A 26,732-nucleotide genomic window follows, 5' to 3' on the forward strand; every position below is an offset into this window, starting at 1 on the left:
TTTCCTTTTGTTGTGATTACCATTTTGTCTGCTCCAATGACTTAGGAGAACGAGTCATTCATGGGTTGCTTTTGTATCCATTACTACATTGTGTCTACAATGATTAAGAAAATCCCAGTGATGAAATATATATGTGCTTGTTCACTTATTTGATGAACAAAATGATATCGTAGTCAAATGTTCATAAGAATATATGTAAGCACGATTTTCCTTGTTGGTAGTTATACCCCAAACCTGGCCTCTCTTGTTTGTATCCATTATGACATTCTAAAATGAAGTGTTGTTTGTATTTAGTGAATGTCCATATGAATTTTCCTGTTTGTGCACTATAAAATTTTGAACGACTAGAATAATATAAGAAAAAAATCACAAAAAATGGGATGAATCCGTATAAAGGATTCAAAATGTATTACAAACTTAATTTTACAACAAGCAATTACAAATAAGTGATATCAAGAGAGAACGAAGAAAGAAACAGAAAAAAGTAGAAGTCAAAAATATATTCAACAACATTTAAAATAAGAGGTAGAAAGCAAGTAATACAAAGGAGAAAAATTCAAAACATTGATAATTCATGTTATCAGGGCATTTGACGATCGGAATACACAATGTCATTCAAGTATACGCGTCACTTAAAGATGTCGAATTCTAACATGTTTGCCTGTTATGTCCAGAACCCCCACATCGATCGCATTTTCGTCTCAACGTCGACCTTTCAGTTTTTGACCGTTGACGTTGGGTAGGAAGTCGACCTGGTGCTCTACGTATATTCGGGGGCAAAACTTCAACGGAACGAATAGATCGAGGAACAACCCAATCTGACTCTCGGCCAACGAGGTGAAGAACTTCGTTGTACGCAGCTCGCCAATATTCTGTGGTGTAGTAAGGGGAGCACAAATCATACAAATGATTTTTCTTTTGCGCAAGCAGCTCGGGATGTATGTGAACATGAGATTTGTCGCATCTAAAACTCTCGACATAAACATGTGTTACCTATAAGGTCAACAGTACAAAGTTCGGTAGCTATACCTACCTCAAAAATGAGTTCGTCCAAATTTCGTACTGGTAAAGTTACACCGGCGTCGAATGATTTTCTCAAATCATCATCAATTTTTGGTGTCACAGTCGTACTACATTTCATGGATACACTTTTTCTCTCGTAGAACCATCGTTGCATCAATGACGTAATATTTTCGATCAACGAGATTATAGGGAAACTTCTTTGTCGCCTTAGGACTGAATTCAGTGACTCTGCAATATTATTCGTCATAACGTTGTACCGATTACCAACAAAATGTGCCCGTGACCAGGTGGATATACCGGCACGTTCCAAGTAAGATGTCATTGACGGTCGACTGGTTCTTATCTGTGTCATGAACTGATCAAATTCCGATACGCGGTATGCTAGCGCTGCCTGCTTGAATAAGAAGATGACATTGCTAGTGCTATACCTAGCAATAAGATTTTTCTCGATATGCCAGGAACAACTTCGTAATTGCCCGCTTAATACTCTTCTTCCTGTCCGACACAAACACTAGCTGGTTTGAATCATCAACGACATTTTTCAACTTTGCAAAGAACCAATACCACGATGCATTTGTTTCCCCATCGACAACACTCCATGCAAGAGGATATATTTGTAGGTTAGCATCTTGCACTGCAACTACTAGTAGTGTTCCCTTATATTAGCCCTTCAAATGACTTCCATCAACACAAATTACTGGCCTCATGTACTTCGAAAACCATGTACACTAGGCCCGAACGCTAAGAAGAAGTACAAGAACATATTATTCGAGTCGAGTTCAATGTGTGCAATAGTTCCTGGATTTTTCTCGGTTAACATGTGACAATATGATGGCAATTTCTGGAAACTTTCTTCGGGTGTACCACGAAGAAATCAAAGTCCCTTCTCTTTAGCCCTCCACGCTTTGTTGTAAGTAATCCGTACACCAAACTCACGTTCCATATGCCCAATAATACTCGTAGAAACGTATGATTGGTTTGCATCGTCCAACCTTCGCATTATGTGATGTCCAATTACTACACTCGTTGCGTGAATTTGTGCATTTCGCCGAACGTCTAGAGAACATGTGTGCTTAGGTATGTACTCTCGAATCGTAAATATTTCTGAAATTTTTATTTTAGAAGCTCGTACTAGCCAATGGCATGTAATATCGACACAACACACAGTAAGAGATCTAGGATTCGACTTTTTAACCTTGAAATGAAACTTCTCTTTCAAAGCCTTAAATTGAAGCCTTGTGTGTAATTGTTGGTTGCTAAAGAATATCTGATTCTCCACAATGTCCTTTTCATCAATCGACTCAATTGCATTTCTAATAAACAAATTGCCTTCACCTAAACTTTCATCCATATTATCAATCGTTTGTGGCTCTTGTAGTTCGCACATACTGAATTCATTGCGTCCACACAATGCATCTTCTATTGGTGACAAAGGCCCAACTCCGACATGCAGTTCGTGCTCTCCAGCATTATATTAATCTACAATTACACACAACGCCGCTTCTGTGTGAATAGACATAAACCATTGTAAATCCTCATCGTCAGCTACATCAGCAGGGGGTATATTCATGTTCGGAACTGTAAATTTCAATTGAATTCGGAACTTCATTCTATCAACATTCAGCTTCTTAAATAATTTATGTACAAGCTCTTCATATGTAATATTATGTCGAACAACAATTGATGTTGTTCGATTCCCTAACCACTTCCACCCGTCGTCTATGTTGACGAATCTACCACCATACGAGACAACAAATCTCTTAACATCTCCCATATCTGCATGTTATAAACAACAATACCGTCAACCACTAACGAAAATCGAAAACGAAATTGCTACCTGCATGCAATATGTGAATTGCTATACACGAAATTTTCCCAACTTACTCAAGTTTTTAATGTTATTGTCAACATTTGACAGTGTCGAGAATGATAGTATAAATATCATTCTCGACATTTATAAATGTCGTGAACGATATTTATACTATCATTATTGACATTTATAAAATGTCAAGAATGAAATGACGGGATTTCATGCATTTATCATCTTCTTCAACTTCAACCACCATTTTTACAAGAATTTATTTTACCATAAATGTTATTCTAAATACAGAAGTATATTATCTAACTAAGTTATTTAAAATGAATGGTACAAAAAATATATACTTAGGATAATTTCGTCCATTGAAGGGAAAAAATACCTTATCAAAAAATTGAGATTTGAACATATATAACAACAACTATTAAATAAAATTTATCAAAAAAATGAGAGTTCGAAAAAATAGAGTTCAAATAAATATACCTTCTACCGACAAATGATGAAAGTTTAATCAACTTCAAATTTCTACTACAGTAAATTCCTTAAAATGATTTCTTTGAAGTTGGAATCATATACTTCTTCGTATATGTTAATGGAATTTTTGCTTCTTCTTCATTTGTTCTAGAATAATTGATTAAAATATAATTAAAAATGTAAGCAAGTGGTGTAAGTAAGTGGACTTACCTAGGTAATAGCAACATTATTGTAGCTTCTCGTGGAAGTTATTTGCTCTTCTTAAAAATTGTGCTAAAGTGATATAAAATTGATTAATGTTTTCATGAGGGTAAAGTAGACATTTTGATCTAAAAATTGGACATTTTTGCAAGGATTATTAAAAAAGTACACTTTTCAACTCTAACCCTTATAATTGGACATTCTTAAAAATGCCTCAGATAAAATTTGTTCATAAATTATATTTCGATTGCTATCTTTTTTATGTGCAAAAAATCAAACAGTCTCTCAACTTTACTAGAGATGTAGGAAATGGTTGAGTCAAGAATTGAATTCTCCACATATGTGCTGTTAGATAACTGCACGCGTCTTTGAAGATCCCGGTTTATTTGCCTACCTATATTCATAGCATGATGAACATGGGAATTATAACAGAATCGTAAGTTACTAAACAAGGCTCGAAAAGAGTGGCATGAACTCTACTTATTGAACGAGTTAGGGAACCTAACTTGAAGTTGTTCATAAATATAATCTTCAACAATACGTGGACCGAGTGATTGTGGCTGGTTTGTGTTTTAGTTTTCACATTCTGAAGAGAACTTCATGATTATCAGGATCACTTGCTACATGTTTCTAAATTATTTCAAAGTTCTGCCAACAAGAATCGTTTGCCCCCTCTTCACAAGGAAATAACATAATTCTAATCTGTACAGAATTATACAGAATTACAATTAACTTACAAACAAAAATACATCTTTTGATATCCTATTCAACAGCACTGAAGTATTGTTGAGCATAATCAATGTCATAAAGTTACAAAATTGAGCATAAATAATGTCATAAAGTTACAAAATGATATCGCTAAAATTACACAAGCCTCAATCCAACCTCAAGAATCAATAATTGAAAAAATTGGCAAAACTGCTACCACTTAAATTCATCAAAGATGGGTCTCTCACTTCAAATATACCAGGTGATATGATAAATAATTCCAAGAAATTTTCCTCCTGGTGTCGTTTTGCGATAAATATAAACATGAAAGACAAAATTATCACAAGCTGTAGTACCTAAAAGCTCTCCCTTTGTCTGTCTATACATCATATTTCTTGGGTTGCCTCCAATGAGCCAGACTTCTGGACAAAGATGAGAGAAAAGAAGCATTGTTTTGAGCTCCTTTTTTACCATATAAATGCTTTCCTCCCAAATCTGTGAACTTAGGGCCCTTCTCTTTGTTTCTCTCAATCTGCAGAATAAACAACGAATGTGCATGTTACATATGTTGAATTTTTTATTTTCTAAATGAAACTGTTTACCCATTTTGATTTTAAGGGTCTCTTTATTTTCAGTAGTTGACATTTCCACAAAATTTTCCATAAATCTATCCGAGATGGCAGTTTTCACTCTGATTATGTACCCTTTCCAGCATTTACCATAATCAATGTTTCGAAAGTTCTTTGTTTAAATGCTTTGACAGTTTTCATGGTAGAAAACACAAATATTCATACATTACTAGGAAGAGTTGATCATTTGAAGCCAGAGTAAGCTCTGTGATTACGATTTTGCAACATGTTAATTGTAATTAAAAAAAGAAGTGAATGAGAATGAGAGAAGTGGTAATTATGAAGTGTATTTCTTTAGTTTTCTCCACTAGTAGAGCCCCGGAGAAAGAGGGGGTGGGAAAACCTCCATACACATTACTATTGCTTCACATGAATGAATAAATTCATCAAATGTGGTTATTTTAAGACTAATTAAATGGCCTCAAAGTAATCGTACCTTGTTTATTTTCCCATTTCTCAAATGATATCGGATGCCAGACCAATTGATAGACTGAGAAAAATGTGAATTTACAGCTGATATGGGGTACAAAAAATTATCAACCAGCATTGCAACAAATACCTGCTCAAATAAAAATCAAGATAAGTATCAGTAACAGTGGAAAATTATATCATTGTCTCAGCATGTGTCAATTAACGAGAGGAGCCTGGTCGTTGTACGTCTAATGACTTCACTTCCTGTAGTAATTTTTCTGAATGCATTTAAGTGCAGGTTGCACGTCCAAAACTTGGACAAAGGCAAGAAACATGTATCCCATATTTTGTGTCCTATAGCTTATTTCAAATCCCATTTGCAATGGTTCATGATGATGAACTCGACACATTTTACCTTGAAATGAAAACACAATTAAGAAATATTAACATCGTATACTATCTGTTTAATCAAGGATTACAGGTTTTTGCATGTATGAAATTTGGGTGCATATCAATGTCATTACCCGAAGTGACGTCCAACTAACATAGGTTAACTAGAGAGTACTATTATCTGCATAAAATATAATGTCTTCTACTCTTTAATCTTCCATATAAAATTAATATTTTAAAGGTTGGTAGGTCTAAAATTATGGAAAGATAAATGGTTGACTTTAGGAGAAAAATAGAGGTTTACTTACAAGACACCAGTTATAAGATGCAAGTGATAACGGAGGAGCCTCAGGAGACAATAAATTGCATAACTGCACCTCTATTCTTGTCAGGTTCCACATGGAAAGAAGTTCAATGGTTGAACATAAAACAAGGCAGCCAACCAATTTCAACCCTGACCATATCAAGAGAAGTGATGGAGATATCCAAGAGCAGCAGTACTTATTTCAAAGACTTCATGCTTCAGCCTCTAATGCCATTCAAGCATAATAGATTATTCTAGTCAAAACATCAGCAAAATAGACCTTCACATTGCTCACACTTCGAATTCTATGTGACCAAGTCATTTCAAGTGATTGCATAGAACAAAATAAACACTTCAGAGTAATCATGCTAATAATTTATTCTGTTTAATTGTTAAGTCAATAGCCAGATGCTTCCAAATGCCAAGACATAAAAAATGATGTAAAAAAGTGAGAACAAAGTGAAGGTCTCTAGATTTATCAACCATACTGCTAATGTTCCGGTCCCGAGCTCACTAAATTCTTCAATCCTAAACAACCTAAGTTGCCCAGAAGTAAAGCCAGAAGTAAAGTGCTCACCGCAAGCTGGAAAATCTGTTTCGGCAAGTGAGTTCCCTTCAGAAAAAAACCTTAGAGATGCTGCTACATGTATCCCAGCCATAATGTATGGCATTACAAATCCCCAAGACAAGTAGCAATGCGTCGAAAATAATGCACGGTTCATGATCCAGTTGACTGGTGTCGCATACGACTCTAAAACAAATGTTTGCTTCCTCAAATAATTCCAGTATCTACACAAAAAGAGGGCGAAAAAATAATAAAAAGATAGAGGTAAGAAGGACCAACCATAAGCACATAAATGATGACTCTGGATCATTGAGAGTTTTAGTTATACAGTACAGACCTTCCAAAGTTAAGATCAGTGGCAAGAGGATGGGGGAAAACAGCAACAGGTGGAGATGTAATCAGCCTCTTATGAGCCCCTGAAAGGAACAGAAGTATTAGCATCAAGTGCAAATAGTTTAACTACCTATATAACATAAAATAGAAAACCAAATCCACAACTGGATGTTTAGTCGTGTTAAAAAAGGCAATAATTATGTACACAGCATTAGTCGGAGCATATACAGTTAAGCAGGAGAAGTACTGCAAACATAATACCAGAAATAGATGCAAGAGTCATGTCATCTGAGTAGCCTCCATCTCGAAGTTCTGAAACAACACCATGGCGGTCATTTCTAAAATCATCTGCATGCATCTGCAATGAGAAAATTCAAAATTGAGATTCTTGAAACCTATAATAATGATTGATTCTGAATAAGCTTGCAAAATTTACCATCATGCATCCTCCCCATAAAAAGAATGTTTTTCCACCAGTTGCAAACCCCATTGAACAAGGCTAAAAATAGATATGAACTGTTAGGTTTGCACCAAGAAGAAAAATGGTATGCAAGGCATTATAAAACACATACCATAACCAAATGAAACCAAGTAGTTATATGTCAAACGATACCAATTGACCACATTTCTGTGTGATCCTAAAACACTTATGATACTAGCATAAATGCAACAAAACCTAGTTGCTCGTTGACAATAATTGAGAAAGAGGAAAAATTATGAAGACAGTAGATAAGTACAAATTTATTGAAGTGCGTGACTAACATGGTTGAGGAAAAAAACCCGATTATATGTTTCTCCCTCCCTCCCTCAAAATATTTTGCTGAGTTCCTGTTCAACCATGTTGCAAATAATAAATTCAATTAAATTCTCCTTTAATTTGCATGAAGAAAATTATATTTATGCACTGAAATCATGAATTTCAATGACAATTACAGAGTTCCAAGTTGCATCGTGAATTATGCTCAAAATTGAAGATGACTTAATGCACGGAAAGAAAATTAATTTCATGAAATGAATCCCACATTTCACTAAAACCAGTTCCAAAATGAATATTGAGCAATGCCCAAAGCTCCAACTCAAAAAAAAACACACTACAAGATGTTTGTTCAATGTGCTCGTTGAGCCAGCATGCTGTCAAAATTTCATGCAATCTTTTTTACCAATTATCTGGTTAATAGCAGAAATGGACTACACTTTTAAGACGAACAAAACGTTTTGGTCCTCGCGAGTTACGACGCATGGAATGAAAAGACCAAAGCACATAACACTTCATCTTTTGATTTATGCTAGGGAATGATGTGAAGTGTGATAATCAAATCCTTTAAAACCACCTTGAACCATATCAGTTATGGTCTACCTCTCCTTGTTCTAATTTGTTCTACTGGAACTTCTTCATTCCATCTATCTCATCTAATCCTACGAGTTACATTGTCTTCATGTCCACCTCCCATATTAGTAATTAAGCCTAGCTACTTAAAACTGTTTCTTTTCTGGATAATATGACACTTTATAGTGACTTCACTATCATCATTGTTCTTGCTATTACTAGAAGAACGTACATATATTTCGTCTTAGTTCTAGTTAAATTAAATCCCATAAATTCCATAGTGACCCCCCAAAATTATAGCATACAATTTATCACCCTCTGTATCTTATCAGCTCAACTGTCTCATAAGCTTATTCATGACAAAAGTGAAAAGGTAAGAGGCCAAAGTAAACCTTGATACATGCCTGGAGGAATATGAAATTCTTCACTATAAGACTTCATCTCATCAATCTATTTAATTTATACCACTGCATCTTTTACACTGGGTCAATGATTATTCTTGCACCATTTTTACTCTTTTCCTTAGCCGTGAAACAAAGTTATACACGTGCTCCCTAATTCTTTCTCCTTGTATCCTACTATTTTAGATCCTCTGCCAAGTTATATTGACTTTCTTCCACATTATGCCTACTATTTGTTTTATGCAAAATAATTCATTTGAGCTCATATAACACCTGCTACTAGTGGTTAATTACTCGGAAACTCAATGTGATTACACTAGTTAAAGTCATTTAAAAACATTTTAAAGATAAATATATACACTTTTTGATGCTAACTCATCATCTTTACGTCATATGGACACCCTTCAAGAGTATTACATACTATTTTATGTCAAAATGATTTTTTGAGTTAATATAAAACCTTTTACAACAGTTAAGTGTCCCTAAATTCCAAGTTCTTTTTCTAAACTAACTTCTTTACCCCCATGAGTCCATCAGAGTATAAGGAACCCATTCTTGCCTAGTTAACACTCCTTGCACCTAAGTGGTGAGTTGCTTAACTTCCAAAAATTTTAAATCGTATTCTCATTGAGTGGGGAGGTAATTGGGGTACACTCTAGCCAACCTTTATACACTTTCCATTACACCCAAGATCTGATGTAACGCATAGCCAATAAAAAACGACCCAAGAAAATTTACTATTTGTCAACCCACTGCAACATCTCTATGTTTATAACACAATCGTCCTCTTCAATCCTACAAAATCAATGCACCACACAACTGTACTAGCTCATTTGAAAACTCCAGAATATTTATTGTCAACACATATTTATAATGCATAGATGATAGAACAAAAAGATAACAAAAGTCCAGGATAAATTTGTACCATGTGATATTCATATATGCAGTAACTTCCCAAACTTCCAGATGGTAAATCAAGCGGGTATCCAGTTTGAATAAATATCTGCACATATTTGCCAGGCAAACAAACAAAATAAAAGAATAAGCCTAACCAATCAGGTTCAAGTGCTAAAAATAACTTTAGAAAACTGATACAGCAATGGTTTTTATATCAGCATACATTAGGATTTTTCTCCATTTCAGCAGTGAGGGCTCCTATCGACCCAGGATGCAGCCTAACATCATCATCCAGAAATAAGACATACTTAGTGTCTTTATGCATGTTCTCTACCCCAACCTGCAAGACATACAATACTGTATATAAAATGCAATATCCAATAGAATGCGTATCTTCTCCATTCAGTTTTTCAAGATAATATATCAACAACTGAGTTTAAACAATTCAATGTTAACAACTCATGAACAGTCATCACATTAGTCTACTTCTCGAAAAAAGAAACTCATAACTACATACTTCTGACAGAAAAGTAACCATTAAAGTAGTTAAATACCAACTGATTATGAATCTTCTGACTACAGGTTGTTGACATACCAGCTACAACAATCCTTGCATCAACGTCATCCTGCACAATATCCAAGTTTACATATAGAGATAGACTTTAGTAAGAATCATAAAGATTGTAAGGAGTCAGCATATCAACTAATTAGAAACTTAAAGGAGAGTCATAATATAACACTATGACCACATGTGCAGCTTATGCTTGAATAATACGACATGAAAATGATAAATATATGAATGTCCATCTTGGATTAAAGCGCTCTAATAATAGAAAAAGAGTGAATTTAAACAGGAAAGATTACACATTTTTTTTACAATATAGATCTATGACTACTAGGGTGCAATAGCTGATACTATCATCAAATATCAAATAGCACAAGCATAGGCAGCATATCCAAAGTAAACCATCTTATTCTCCAATGCCCTCATTTATTTCCTTTACATTTTGTTTTTATAGGTAATCAGATAATTTTATTACTTAAAAGAGAATACACGGGGGGTGTACACTCACTTTAAGCCATTAAGAAATAACATGAAATTAGGCAACTCATCTACAACATTTCTAGCCACAGCATTAAACTAAGAATAAAAGGTACAGTAAAATGTTTCTCTTATCTGCTCTCTTGTCTTTGTTTGGTCTTCGAAGCAACGGTTGTTCCTTTCTCTCTACACGCACCATACAATGCAGTCCGAGATAAGATGCCATTTTAATTTGCTATAGGGGTGGCAAATGGGTTGAGCGGCTCGTCGGCTCGTGAAAATGGAATTCGTGGGCAGCTCGAGCTCGTAAAAACACGAGCCCGAGCGCGAGCCGAGAAGGCCGGTTCGGTGGGAGGGCGCTCGGCTAGCAAATTAAACGAGCCCCTCGCGGCAAGCTCACGAGCGGCTCGTTTTCAACGCTCGTTTATAAAGTAACCGAAACGATCACTTTTTTAAAAAAGTGACCATTTCGGTCCCTGAAATTTTTTTTTTTTTTAAATTTATGACCGTTAATGGTCCCTTAATTTTTTCAGTAACCGTTTCTGTCCTTTAATTTTTATTTTTATTATTTATTTTTTCCCTCTTCTTCTTCTATAAATAGTACCAGTGGCATTTAGCCACAAATTTTTTTACAATTCACTCTCAACTTTCAATTTTCTTTCTCTCAACTCTCTTGTGTTGTGTTGATAGTTGTGTAATTTTTATATACAATTTATACAATATTCAATTCTTATTTCTCAGTTCTCACTATATTTAATGAAATTTCATCCAATTTTCATTTCTCACTACATTTATACAATTATTCTTTTACTAGTTATTACTTATTCAATTAATTTGGATGATATTGACGTTCCCGAAGCGAAACACGATCAAGAAGAAGAGGCTCAATTAAACATTCATGATGCGAGGGAAAAGCGAAATGGGAAAAAACAAGCAAAATATTGGGATCGCTTTAAATTAATTTCAACGAGAAAAATCGTCAATGGAGTCCCAAAATTCAAAGCAGTATGTAAATACTGCCAACAAAGATTGACATGGCAAAGAGGAATTGGTACCACCCATCTCAACCACCATTACAAAGTATGTGCGGTCAAACACGGACTTATTCCAGATTGTCAAGCACAATTGCAATTTGGCAGTCCAGACGCTGATGGTTGTGCTACACCCCTATCCACATGGGTGTATTCGGAGGAGAGAGCTCGAACCGGAATGGTGAAGCTTGTTGCTGGTGCTGAGTTGCCTTTGACATTAATTGACAACCAACACTACGTCTCGTATATGAAAGAATATTTGCAGCCAAGATAGGTTTGGGTAAGTCGAAACACTCTTCGTTCCGATACAATACAATATTTTACTGAAACAAAACAACAATTAATTATGGATTTGTAAAAATATGGGGGTGTCATATCTTTAATTTCGCATATATGGGAAGGAATTAATAAAAGAGCATATATAGCTGCAACTGCACATTATATAGACCCACTTTAGTGCATGCATAAAAAAATTATTGCTTTTAGAATTATTGAATTTTCTCACAACGCTAATAATATATTTAGTGCTATTATTAGTATTGTTAGAGAATATCATTGCGAAAGTAAAATTCGTTCATTTACTTTCGATAATGTTAGTGTTAATAAAGTAGTTGCCGATAAATTGCATAGGGTACTACGACCTGATTTTAGTGGGTATTTGTTTCATATTCGTTGTGTATGTCATATTTTGAATTTAATTGTTCAAGATGGTTTAAAACATATAAAGGATGAACTTCAAAATTTTAGAAACGTACTAATATATATCACAATCTCCCCAAGTAGAAAACAAGCATTTGAGGATTATTGTGCCGAAATAGGAGTGCCGAAATAGGAGTGCATTTGTTAGCGATGTAGGTCATAGGTGGAACTCTACTTACTTGTTATTAAAGTCATGTGAAGATTTTGAACATTTAATAACTGACTTTTATAACAATAGACATGTTAGAAGTGATGACGAGGGTATGTTGACTGAACGTGATTGGCAAATAGTTTTGAAAGTTAAAAGATTTTTGACATCTTTTTATGAAATCACTAAGATTTTATCGAACGTTTACTATCCCACCAGCTGTATGATATTTGAACGTCTTTATATAATTGCAAGAAAATTTCATAAATACAAAAATGAGCCTGATTTTAGTGAAATTATAATTGCTATGGAGTTAAAATTTAGAAAATATTGGGAAGACTTACCTATGTTATTTCATTTAGCATGCGTGATGAACCCCCGATATATTTTATCGGGAACTAAATATATAATTGATCAAATTTCAAACGCCTTAACTTTGACACACCTATCAAACATAGAAATTTAGAGCAAACATTATGTGAAATGTATGAATTATATGCGAACCGAATGGGTATCAATATTAGTCTGGTACCATCTGCACCTACTCCTTTCGCTGAAATTGAAGATGCAAAAATATTTAATTTATTTCAAGGTATTGACTCGTATAAATATGATTCATCTGCAATGTGTTCATCTACTGCCAATGCCATGTCGTCTACATCTGTATCTCATTCTTATCAAACATCTACGAGCTCAAGCCATAATACATTGCCTGCTAAATAAATTGATTATTTCAACCAGAATATGCCAACAGATAAAACAATTAAAAAAAGTTCAGACGAAGTAATTGAATTCTGACGAAGGTATGAACGACGTTGGCCAGTTATATCTGCAATTGCAAAAGATCTGCTAATACCACCGATTAGCACTGTTGCTTCAGAGTCTACTTTTAGTGTAGGTAAAAGAGTTTTGAGCGAGGTCAGGAGCCGACTGAAAGAAGATATTTTAGAAACGTTAATGTGCGTTAAGGATTGATAGGATGCTCATTTTCGACTACAAGATAAATATGCCAAAATTGCATGTCGACAAGTGATATTTGATTTAATTATATTGATGATTTAATTTTCTTTAAAAAATTGTACACGCTACAATAAATTGTTCGTCTACAATTTTTAACTCCGCCTGCTGAAAGTTTAAGTAGTCGGTCCCAAGTCCGGATAAAGGAGGAGGGTTTATATTTTATCTATTTTAAAAAGAAAAATAAAAATAAATAAGGATTTCATTTTTATTTTTTTTTATCTCTTTCAGTTAAAAAAAAGAAAAAGAAAAAAAATTTCTTTCCATCAATTTAGCTAAATTTTTGTTAGTAGTTAGTACTATTACTACTATATATCTACGTTTTAAATTCTTTTCTTGAACAACGCTGTGCGTACCTTTGCATATAATTTTCGAAGTAAATTCCTTCTGAAAATTGAAAGAGTAATCGAATGATTGCCCTTTCAATTGTCAGAAGTCTTTCACTTCGAAAATTATATATAATCTTCGAAGTGAAAGACTTCTATATAATTTTCGAAGTGAAGATTTCTAATAATTGAAAGGGCATTCGATTACCCTTTCAATTTTTAGAAGGGATTTACTTCGAAGATTATATGCAAGGAGACGCACAGAGTTGCTGAAAAAATAATTTTTAATAATGTTTTAAATTTTCTCTTAAAAATTGTACACGAACAAACAAACAAACAATACAATTTTTAACTCCGCCTACTCTAAATTTAAATAGTCGGTCCCAAACTCGGATAAAAAAGGAGGGTTTAAATTTTTTATCTACTTTTTTATAAATAAAAAATTTTTATATAAAAAATTCACGATTTAAAAATTAAAATTACTTTTTTATTTTCCAATTTACCTATTTGTTTCCCAAAAAAAAAAAAAAAAAAAAGACGTGTGCTCGCGAGCCGAGCCGAGCATTGACACCCCTAGTTTGCTATCCTTATCACGAAGTTTTCTCCGCCATGCCCGTATCACGTCCTCTATACGACGAGGCATCACCCAATCCATAGATTGAGAACCAAGTATACTGTTCCAGATCCAACGTACACCATCACAATGAATGAACAAATGATCGATCGTCTCCCCATCCTTCTTGCACATATAACACCACTTGATTACGTAGAAGCCTTTACGTCGAAAATTATCCACCGTCGAGACCTGTCCCCTCACAACTGTCCACAATAAGAATGCCACCCGAGGAGGCAATTTACACTACCGCACCAACTTCCAGGGGAATGAATTATTCACACATCCCATGACGGAACCAAAGTACTAGCGAACTGAAAAAATATCATCCCGTGCTGTCCTCCACCTGACGCAATCCCTCTCTCCTACACAAATTTGTGCCTCATGTAAAAAGGTCATAAACAATTAATAATCTTCCGATTCCCAATCCTGTAGATCCCTCCCAAAAGTAATATTCCAACTATATCTCCCATTATGAATGTCTAAGAGATCACTCATCATAGCAGTGGGCACTGAGGCAATGCGGTGCAAGGAAGGAAATCCCTCCTTCAGCGGTTGATCTCCGCACCAACAATCATCCCAAAATCTAATCTCATTACAATTTCCGACCACAAACTTCAATTTGTCCAAAAAAGCACTCAATCCCCGTCGAATATAACCACTTGCCTAATAAGAACCACAATCCTCACATGTACACCACAAACTCACCCCATAAGAACCACGATCCTCACATGTATACCATCCCCCCTCCGTCACACCATACTTTGCCCAATTATTTCTTTCCAGAAACTTTCCCTCTCCACTCCAAATCGCTACAACCACTTGCCTAATAAGGCCTTATTGAACAACACAAGGCTCCTCAGCCCAAGACCCCCCATCCTCATCGACAAACAAACAACTCCCCAATTGACCAAATGGAGTCTCCTCTCCTCCCCCAACCCTGCCCACAGAAATTTTTTTTGAAGTCTCTCTAATCTCTTTGTCACTGCAATCAGAATGGGGAACAGTGACAAAAAGTATGGAGATTGGAAAGAATGGATTTAATGAGAGTAAGTTTGCCTCCCTTAAAAAGGTACATACGCTTCCACCCTGCTAACCTTCTCTCCATCCTTTCCACAATACCATTCCACATATGGGTACTTTTAAATCGTGCCCCTAACTGAAACCCTAGATATGACATTGGCAGCTGCACAACCTTACAACCCATTATATCAACCAGCTCCTCCATATTATCGACCTTCCCTACTAAAATAGCCTCAGACTTCCCCAAATTGATTTTCAAGCCAGACACCGCTTCAAAGCATAGGAGCAGACGGCGCAAGTTCCTGAATTGTTCAACATCTGCATTGCCTAAGATCAGCGTGTCATCTGCAAATAACAAATGGGACACCTGCAATTGGTCAACCATAAAACCCCTTATCAAACCCGCTCTCACGGCTCTTTCAATCATCCTACTGAAAGCCTTCATCACAATAACAAATAACAATGGAGACAATGGATCCCCTTATCTCAAGCCTCTACTACTTCGGAAATAACCTTCAGGTGGTCCGTTGACCAAAACTGAGAATGAAACAGTAAAAATACGGAATTGAATCCATTTACACCATTTATCCCTAAAGTCACAGTGCCTAAGCATATACAACAGGAATCCCCAATTTACATGATCGTAAGCCTTCTGAATATCTAGCTTACATAGCATCCCTGGGACCCTTAGACGCATTCTTGAATCTATGCATTCATTCGCTATAATCACATAGTCCAAAATCTGACGCCCTTTTACAAATGCATTCTGAAACTTGGATACTACTTTTCCCAACACCTCCTTTAATCTGTTTGTCAGGACTTTCGCAATAATTTTATACACCCCACTGACAAGGCTAATGAGGCAAAAGTCCTTAATATCAGTCGCTCCCGATTTCTCAGGGATGAGCACAATAAATGTAGCGTTAGAACTTCTCTGAAATCTGCCACGTTCAAAAAAATTAGATAAAGTATTCACAATGTCCGGTCGAACCATATCCTAGCACGCCTTGTAGAATGAGAACGAGAAATCGTACAGTCCCAGAACCTTATCATCGTTCATACTGAACACTACCTCCTTAATTTCATCCTCCCTAAATGGTCTCTCCATCCATCGGGCATCATTCTCCGTGATAGTAGAAAAGTGCAATCCCTCCAATTCTGGCGTCCATTCAAATTGCTCCCGATAGAGGTTCTGATAAAAATTCACCAGTTGGCTTCCAATTTCCTGTTGAAATAATATAAGTAACCCCGTCCACCTCCAAAACTGTGATGGAGTTGTTCCTCATATTAGAATTGGCGACCCTGTGGAAGAACTTAGTGCATTTATCCCCCTCTTTCAACCAAGTAACTCAATTAATCTCCTCCATCTACACCGACCTCTCCATCTCTTCTTTTAATACTCTATCTCTCTCCTTCTCCTCCCCAACTAACCCTTGACTCTTCTCCCACCTATCGAACTCCTCTATTTCTGACAGACACTGATTTTTACTACAGTTAACATTGCCCACAACTTCCTCATTCCATTTCTTTTAAGTCCCCTTTCAACGCCTTTAGCTTCTAATCCAATACAAAACAGGGAGAGCTACTGACTTCATAGGAAGTCCACCACATCTGTACTCACTCCCTGAAACCTTCTACTTTCAACCACATCTTCTCAAACCTGAAAGGTCTTCTTCCACCACCCCTCCTATTCTCCGATAACATAATAGGAAAATGATCCGAGTACACCCTCCCCAATCTTCTCTGAGTGGCATCTGAATATTTGGACTTTCACTCCCCACAAATCAAGAACCTACCAATACGAGACAAGACGGGTCGGTCCCGATTAGATGACCAGGTAAAATCTCCCCCAATCATGGGTAAATCCACCAACAAATTTTCCCTAATAAAATCTGAGAACTCCTCCATAGCCCTAGTTAGTCTCCCACCACTCAACCTCTCCGAAGAAAATCGAATCACATTGAAATCACCCCCAACATGTTGGGAGATTCCACCAAGCCCTCATTCCAACCAGTTCATCCCACAAGCCCACTCTACTGTCATCAAAATTAGGCCCGTAAACTCCTGTGAACATTCACCGAAATCCATCCTCACAATTTTTGAAAAAAATCGATATAGAGAACACTCCTATACCCATCTCCTTCATCTCAAGCACTCTAGTGTCCCACATCACCAACACGCCTCCTAAAACCCCTGATGATCGCAAAAATGATATCCTACATGGTTCCCCCCCCCCATAAACTACTAATCACTGCCCTCGAGATAAACTCCATCTTAGTTTCTTGTAAGCAAACAAGATTTGCCCCCATCCCCTTAGCAAATGTCGAACACCAAGCCTTTTACCAACCTCATTGAGCCCCCTTACATTCCAGCTAATGAGTTTTGGCATCATTATAGCACTCCGTAACCCCTCCCCATTGTTCATTTCTTAGACTCGCCACCCTTACAAGCATAGTTTACTGACCATTCGAACCTTTTAAGTACACGATCACCCTTTCTTCTTAATTTACTATCATGTGTACTGATGTCTTGTCCCCTATTAACCTTTAGCTCCTCGAATAATTGTAACAATCTACTTTCATACCCATCCCATGACACGCCAACCAACATACTGAATTCCTGAATTTTTTGTAGAACCCAGTTCGAAGGTGGGTGACCAACTTCTAATACATCAGCTTCTGAAGTTTTCTCACTGTAATAGCCCTCGAGATGATCAAAGGACCGTTCTTTCTCTTCCACCACTTGTATAATGTCACTGTCGCTTTCTCCTTTTTTGGCACCATCTACCCACAACACCAAAGCTTTTTCAGTCCTCATATCATTTTCTATTGTCCTCCTATTATAAATGTTCGTAATCCTTGATGTCGAATGTGTAGCATTGTTTTCTTTCACAACGTCCATTGTCATTGTCTCCAAGTTCACCATACTCAACTCTCCTTCCTTAGACAGCGGTTCCACCTCTCGTTCTACTGCAATTCCCGTGTCTACTTCATTCTGGTTGAACCCCACAAAGTCAACCCCATCATCGTTTTTATAGTACCCCACTTACATTCTCTCCCGAGACTCACAATGTTCATCTCTTCCCTGATTTTCATGTTCTGTAATTGATGGCAGTTCCTCATGAGTCAATCCCGGTACGTGTATTTCACCGGTTTGATCCTCATCCAACTCAACGCCACACTTGTGATAGCGTACCAATTTCATGGGGTCTATTTCAGGCCCGCTTCCAACTAGCCTAAGTAATTCATCCAATGCTCATTTCAACTCCTGGGCACGGGCCATTATTTCAACCTTACTCAAACAAATGTCGTGACCTTCGTTATCACCGACTTTAATTGTCCTTTCCTTTTGCTGTAGCATTCGTTGGGTGGCATGCTCCGAGGTCTGTGAGTTTGCTGTAATTTCTGCATAAGTCATTCTTTGTCTATTTCGTTCATTCACCGTTTGTCGTTTGGCCTTATCCCTAGCAACAAATGAGTCAACAATTGCTTGAAACACCTGCGAGACCGACGCCCATCCCTCTCCATTTGCACCTTCTGGTATCATGACAACTCCTTTCCAACGCCTCTCCCCATATTGTGCTATCATCAAATATCTACCTCGACGGTTCACACACCGTTGTGCCAAGAAAGCTCTTGAAGACTCATTGAATTTAAAGACACAGTCCTTCAATTCACTTCTCATCCTCAATCTGTCTACCATATTCATCATCCAAATAGCACCATACCTTCCCATAAAAATTGAATCCGATAACTTCAAACCCCATTCTGTCAACTTAACAGTGCCGAAATCGTTAATAGATACTGCGAAATCCTTCGCCTCCACTCTGAAACGATGATTGAATACCATACTACACACATCCGCCAATTTTTTTCCTCTGATTGTGTAAAAGTTGTTCATCAAACGGAGGAACGGACAAGCCGATTGATCTCGGAGCAGCAGGTTACCTCTGCATGTTTTCCGGCGGCGGCGCGTGGCCCACACGGGCCGGCAGACGCACAACCAAAGCGGCACGTGTGGGGGGCAGAACGCCAGCCGGGGTCGCCAGTCTCTGCTGAGGCCTCCGGTGAGGTGCGTTTCCTCGAAACGTGGCCGGATCTAATGAAATCTTCTGTGTGCTCCCCGAATTTTTCCACTCTCTGTCGGTCTCTACCCTTTTTGCACCAGGGCTACCGCCGGTTGCGTCGTCCCCAAACAGGCCATGGACAGCATAGGAGATCTCGGTGACGGCGCTGGAGTTTCCAACAAGGGCCGCCGCCTGTTGGAGGGGCTGGTTTGTGGCGTGAGGCCGGTTATGTGGTGCCTACTGGAGAGTTGGTCGTCGCCGGCGCCGGTAGGTATGGGTGTTGGCTGGGTTGGGTGGTGGTGTGGTGGCTAGGTTAATTTGGATTGTGGGGGGAGCTCCATCCGGTTCAGTTATGTGTCAATTCTTCGGAGAAAAAAGAGTATTCTGTATTATGCTAGTGATTTTGCTTCATGAAAGTTGGCATTAGAACCTATTTGACTCGTGTATGCTGTGTTTTGAAATGCTTGAAATTCTCTCGGCTCAATACACTTACAGTATTTTTATTCCCATTCCTGTGATTTTTATTTCCTTTACATGGAAGCAACTATATTCTTTTTTTGAGCAAATCTCAATGCCGTTTTCCTTCTAAAGGTAACGGCTTAGATTAGATGCTTCCCAATCTTACAACTTCTTTTCTGTTAGGATAACACGAACTACCTCAACACTAAAGGAGGACTAAATTTCTTCATACTCTTATCCCCAACTCTGTATAAAAGAACTTTCCATTTAAGGGGAAAAATAATCTGGCAAGGAGAAATATCTCTCTAAATATGTTAGAATGCATTTTGACAGATAGAAAGTTCTTGTCGATTTTTTTCCCTTTGAAATACCTCATTGGCTCTAGTCATCAAAATTTGATCAAACTGGTAATCGCTTTAGTTCTGAATTCTGACAATAACCAGCCTGACATATATTTTGGAATGGGAACATAACCTTCATAAAAGAATTTGATTTTTCAACATATGCCACCTTAACAATATTATTAATAACACCACCAAATATTTTTGTGAATCAACCCCCACGAAGGGGAGAGAAAGAAATGAGGATTTTTATTTTTTTTAATTCAATAACAATTATTAATTACTCTACGAGACACCACACATAGACACATACTCTCCAAAGAGATACAGGATTTTTAATTGAAAAAGTACATGGTAAAGATGGGGTACTTTGGTAAATTAACAAGATTATGGAAGAATAACTTGCAAGAAAAAAGAGCCTGAAAACTCTAACATCAACAACCTTTTGTCAGTATTAGTAGATTTATATAAAATTTCTCTAGAATATCAATAAAGATGACAATATAAAATCCCACTGTGCCTCATGTTGCATTTGGAAATAAAAATTACAATTCATTGTTCCATTTTCAGAGATTGAACCAATAATTCTGAGGATAATTCACCAAACTCAGGATTCTCTCACTTAAAATCCTTTTCCATTTTTTTTTGGCATGGGTTGGGGGAGTGTAGGAGTATAATGTCGAGTCCCACTGTGCTTCAAGCTTCTTGGAACTAAAAACCACAATAGATTGCTCCATTTTCAGATAGAAAACCAACACAATTTATAAGGACAATTAACCACACTTAAGATTTTCTCACTTGAAATCTCTATTCTTATTCTTTCTTTCTTTCATATATTCTTTCATCTTTCTTCTTAAGTGATAGGAGAATAATGTCATTATGACTAGTTGTATAATCTTGGAGAAAGAATTAAACAGCTGGATAAAGAATTAAGTTTAATGTAAAGTGGAGAAAGAATTAACATAAAATAAAACAAATCATCCACACTTTTAGTGGGCAATGAAGCAAAAAAAAAAAAAAAAAACCTATTAATGCTAAGAACTCAGCCTTTTGCTTCCTGAGCTAGACGTCATTGGCCTCTCACTTGAAATCTCATATTAAAATGAAGAATAGTGATTGCAAATGAATAAAAGACAGTCTCAATCATATTTCTTATAGTTAAAGACAAGTATGATAAGTGATATGTTCAGAAAAAGAAATGATAAGTTTAAATAATAAAGAAATCACTCCTATGTGCACCTGAAGGAAACAACAGACCTTATAATCTGCTAACAATCGAGATACAGCATGGTAAGCAGGGTCTTCTGTAGTGTCAACCATAAAAAGAAATTCCAGGGGACCACCATATAGAGATGTAATCTGCAATCAAGAACCGCAACTTGATAACCTTGTATGGGAAAGCTTAAAAAGTTGAGATCAAAATCAATAATTAATTGTGACTGCACATTACACGGGACCCATAATTAGTACCCACTTTTCTACCACCCGTTTTGTTGGACCTATCACTCTTTATCCAGAATCAGCTTTTTAGCTCTCCTAAACAAGCACCAAGTATTTCTTCTTTAACCTCAATCGTTAATCTGGTTACGAGGACAAGTAGAGTCAAGCAATCTCTAGAATAAAAGGAAGAGTACTATAAGAGTTACACTCATTTGTAAATTAGAAGAAGCACTGGTTTAAAGAGAAAATAAACATGTAATCAGTAGAATTCTACATGATTAATCATATTTAACATAAAGTGGATTAGAATTAGCTAAAAAATAGAGGACGCCATAAAATTGGCTTGTTGAGTACATTTCTACTGTTGCAGCATGATAGTGGTTCATTTAATAAGATGAATATGCATAAATTGCTAATAGAAAGTTACCTGCAAAATGAAAAACTGGAAAGATTGACCTACTATTTATATGAATACTGAAACATCTAAGAATAATTCACCTGAGTTCTCCAGTTATGCAGATTGTGTTCTCCAAATCCCTTTAAGGGCATGACAACGGTAACCCTTGGCAAATTGATCTGATTAGAATGCTCAAGGGCATTTATATCATGATATAGAAAAGCAAAGGTATTGCCATGTTTCATACTTTCCTTCATCTGTCTTATCTCTCTACGCCTGTGCAAGAAATTTTACTAAGTTACAAAATTGAGCTTCTCTGCCATTACCAAAGCATAAACTGAACCATTAGAGTAAATTCAACGATGTTAAACTCTGGATCATCAAATTATAATACCTGACATAAGCCGCTGAAGCCCATCCAAGGGCAAGAGCTAAGCAAATAAAAAATCCCTGCAACAACAAAGGTCTCAGATATACATATGAAGAAATTACTATGAGTAGAAATTAAAAAATTGAAGAATACAAGACATGCAACTCAAGAAGAATGCTACTACTAATTTTCACTCTTCTGGCAAACGAAAAAAAATGGAGAGAGTAACATATCGTGCTATATTAATTAATATTTCAAATAATGAACAAAATTTCCTCAAATCCAACACAGGTCCACATATCAAAGTCAATAGTTCTAAATGGGTAATATAAATTAGAGGAAAATCATCAATAATATTATTTATTAGAATGGCTTTTTCATATATGTAATGTGTCTATTTACATTTCTAATAATTTTACTGAACATCGGTATAGGGCCACATTATTTTCGATAAATTAATAGTAAATATCACACATTTAAATCAAATATTTGTGGAAATACAGATGAAAATATACTGCATTATTATATTGCAGTAGTACTAGTTTAATACAAAATACGCGTGGATTCTAGGACAACTTGATTTTTCCTTCAATTTTAATACAACAGTCCCTTTGTAATTCAACAATTATAGGCCAATTATTAACAGGGAAGGCTAATAATGAAACCTCGTCTTTACTCTCGACATAGTCCGTCTATTAACTTTAAAATTTCTCTTTTTCCTTTTTCTAGGAATCATTTTCTTCTACTAATCCTTCTTTTGGATGCTTTAAGAAATTATGTTTTCTTTAATCTTTTTTTTTTTTGTTTTGCTTTTTTCCCTGAAAAGAAGCACGACTGAATCTTATAAAAAGAACATTGGATTTCAGCTTATATCAATATTAACATGGTTTTTTGTTTATGGACATAGGATTATCAAATGGACTATTTTTTGTGAAACTGAGAGTTATGTTGTTATCTTTCTCAAATAATCCTTTGGCTATTCTTTAGCATCAGATCTTAAATTTAAGTATAAAATAGGACTCAAGTACATTCTTTATTTTCCACCATTTAAACTTGTCATGGGTAACAAAGAAAATTTAGTACTCATTTTATCCTTCCTCTTTATCTTAGTTCAGCCTATTCTAGCTAAGATTTGTAATAACAAAGTGATTCTACAGAATGCACAGGGGTCGCAATACAAAAAGATATAGAACCAACATCGTAAGTGCATGAGATTCAAATTAACAACGTAGTCACTACACATTAACCAACAAAGTAACAGTCAAGGAAAACTCTAATTTCCAGCATTTAACCATATCTATCCCATTTTGATGCATGGATAAGCAATCCTTGAGAACCTCAAAAGAGCTTGTAAAAAATCCTCCATCTATCTTTGTCCATACGTAAGTACTTAGACTCTCATACACTTCCTCGTGAACTCCTAGTGATTTTATTGGCTTATTGGTGCTTCTTACATTGCTTGCTTTTTCAAATTACAGCAAGATTTCACTCGTACAATTATTTATTCATCGAGAAAATACCATGTGGAACGGGTTAAATATAGATATGATTCTATATTTGACATTTATTATAAATCCTGGAACAATACTTTTCTCTTTTGCAATCACTGAATCAGGAAGCCAGATCGTAGCTCAGGGTTTGCATACTTTACTTGAATTAAATCTTTTAGACATCAGAAAAAATAAAAAATAAAAAAAAATAAAAACATCCTTAAAACTAATGCAGCAAAGTTCTAAATATAAAAAAAATAAATAAATAAATAAATAAAAATAAAACCTAGTCAATGTAAAAGAAAACTCCATTCTGCCAAAGCCTCCCTATTTTCAATCCAAAATTTGATCATACAAGTTCTTATTAGCCGTTTACCTACTAAAATTCAATATACATGAGTTCATGTAGCAGAACTCCTGCAGTCCAATCCAACTGCCACTCTAAATCAAAAATCTTTAACCTGAAATTCAAATCATACAGGAACTAGGAGAAAAATGGATTTAAATTCAAACTTATATTGGACAAAAAGTCAAATTGCACAGTTTGCACTTAATTTGAACTCTCAAAAACATTTAAAGCAAAAAAATAAAATAAAAATCACATTCTACCCGTTTATCTACTAAAATTCAGCCACATTCTTATGAGCCGTTTATCTACTAAAATTCAATATACATGAGTTCATGTGTCAGAACTTCTGCAGTCCAATCCAACTGCCACTCTAAATCAAAAATCTTTAATCTGAAATTCAAATCATTCAGGAACATTCAAACTTATATTGGACAAAAAGTCAAATTGCACAGTTTGCACTTAATTTGAACTCTCAAAAACATTTAAAGCAAAAAAATAAAATAAATATCACATTCTACCCGTTTATCTACTATAAATTCAATATACATGAGTCCATGTGTCAGAATTCCTGCAGTCCAATCCAACTGCCACTCTAAATCAAAAAATCTTAAACCTGAAATTCAAATCATACAGGAACTTGGAGAAAAATGAAATTAAATTCGAATTTATATTGGGGGAAAAGACAAATTGCAAAATCTGCACTTAATTTGAACTCTCAAAAACATTTAAAGCAATAAAATAAAATAAAATAGAAAAAAAAAATTGCAGTCACATTCTATCTAACGCACAAAAACATTCAAAAAGTAAAATTCTTCTAACTCAATACTAAATTAATAAATCTCAGATCCAAATCCTACTAAAAGCAAAGTTGTGCCTTTTTCGCTCCGTCAGAAAGCAAAAGGACCCTTCTCAACAGTAGAAAAACATAAACATAAATTTCAAAAAAGAAAAAAGCTCTCTCTTTTTCAAGAGAGAATCCGAAATGAACCATACCTGGATCTGAATAAAAATCGCGAGGGGGCTACAACAAGCTCTGCTAGCCACCAACAAAAACGCGTCGAATGAATCAAAAGGCAACATTTTTTCTACAATGCCTGCACCTATATCTTATTCTTCCTCAAAATGACTAATGAATACAATGTCCCTAGGGCAAAAACAATGCTGCAAAAATTCCAAACCAGTAATACACACAAAGATAAGATTATCTTTCTCTCTACTTTTCAGATCACCATTGATGGACTACTGGAAGATAGAGAGAGAAAAAGAGGGGGGGATTGCGAGAGACCGCGTAATTTTATATTTCGAACTGTGGTGATTTTTAGAGAGAGAAAGTGCGTACTCTTCTGTTAATTTTGCTTTTTGTTTTAAATTGTTCTGGCAGGGAGAAGAGGGAGAGACCGTTAAATCAATAATATTAGACTTGGGCCCACGTGTGAGGTGGCACGTGTGGAATGGTGGGGTTGATCACTTTACGAGGAAGATGTTGATTGGTGATTCGTATTTTTTTATTAATTATAATTTAAATTTATAATTAATGTGATTAAATAGTTTAGTTATAACATCAAGCACCGTTTGATTCTCATTTTTTGCTCATAAAAATAAAAAATATGACTGTTATCCATCATATTTAACTTTTCATCTTTTGTATGAGTCTCATAACGACTATATTTTTCATTCTCATTCTTAGAAAATAAAACGGGGGCCCAATAAAATTAGTCATTGCTAACTGGCTAATTGTTTGACAACAGCTCTTTAACTATTAGGGGGAAAAAAAAAATTAATGACAAGCACTAAGCATTTCAACCTTGAGACAAGAAACAAACATACATAACATGCATTGAAGATGAATAGATACTTGAATAATTATTTTCTTTATTACCTTAAAGCTTGATCTCCATATGACCGCCCCTAGCTGTCAACATATTCGGCTCCTCTATTGTTCGTGTGTATTGTACTTGCATGCATGAACACTACGTTAAATTGTAAAAAGTTGTAGCTCCAACAATACAACTATTATGTGTACTTCAACTTTCAAGTCAAACGAATAAAAATATGTGATTGTAGGGACACAATGGAAAGGAAAATAGGGTGATGGGTTGTATATTACTATTTTTTTTTTTTTTTAAATTACCTTTGAATATCACTATATGTGAGCATTTATAGCCAATGGAGATGGGTTGAGGCCTATTGAATTTTTAACACACAACCTCATTCCAACTGTTCACTGGTAAAATTTAATCGTGTCAATTCAATCATAAGCGTGTTCTCCCATAGCCTGAACATAGGCCGAAAGACTATTTATCTGACACGACATCATAGCTTGTGGAGTTGTTGCATTAATCACTCAGTAAATTGTACTTTGTACAACATGGTCAAGGTAAGGTTTGCAGCAAATGTCATCGACTTGGATATGTACCACAGTGAGAGGTACTGCATTGTCTT

At 35.8% G+C, this 26,732-nt stretch overlaps 2 protein-coding genes across 5 annotated transcripts; both read right to left on the minus strand.

Moving 5' to 3' along the window:
- Window positions 1-648: 648 nt before the first annotated feature.
- Window positions 649-1,730, minus strand: LOC111399819. The gene is made up of 4 exons (XM_023027312.1): window positions 1,722-1,730; window positions 1,500-1,679; window positions 1,064-1,414; window positions 649-993 (listed from the first exon to the last, which is right to left on the minus strand). Exons 1-4 carry the CDS (start codon window positions 1,728-1,730, stop codon window positions 649-651), a joined length of 885 nt encoding a protein of 294 aa, XP_022883080.1.
- A 2,517-nt stretch (window positions 1,731-4,247) lies between these two features.
- Window positions 4,248-25,646, minus strand: LOC111399416. 4 transcript variants are annotated; one of them, XM_023026721.1, is made up of 15 exons: window positions 25,284-25,646; window positions 24,318-24,402; window positions 22,476-22,531; window positions 22,183-22,357; window positions 21,502-21,603; window positions 10,034-10,105; window positions 9,703-9,819; window positions 9,508-9,585; window positions 7,291-7,353; window positions 7,116-7,212; window positions 6,859-6,937; window positions 6,534-6,745; window positions 5,961-6,106; window positions 5,288-5,410; window positions 4,248-4,754 (listed from the first exon to the last, which is right to left on the minus strand). In XM_023026721.1, exons 4-15 carry the CDS (start codon window positions 22,336-22,338, stop codon window positions 4,602-4,604), a joined length of 1,398 nt encoding a protein of 465 aa, XP_022882489.1. In that variant the 5' UTR covers window positions 22,339-22,357; window positions 22,476-22,531; window positions 24,318-24,402; window positions 25,284-25,646; the 3' UTR covers window positions 4,248-4,601. The 4 variants fall into 4 exon arrangements, with proteins under 4 accessions (XP_022882489.1, XP_022882486.1, XP_022882488.1 ...); XM_023026718.1 differs by lacking the exon at window positions 24,318-24,402; XM_023026720.1 differs by lacking the exons at window positions 7,291-7,353; window positions 24,318-24,402.
- Between the last annotated feature and the right edge of the window lie 1,086 nt (window positions 25,647-26,732).

Source organism: Olea europaea, chromosome 9 (assembly GCF_002742605.1).
Source record: "Olea europaea var. sylvestris chromosome 9, O_europaea_v1, whole genome shotgun sequence".
Classification (NCBI taxonomy): Eukaryota; Viridiplantae; Streptophyta; class Magnoliopsida; order Lamiales; family Oleaceae; genus Olea; species Olea europaea.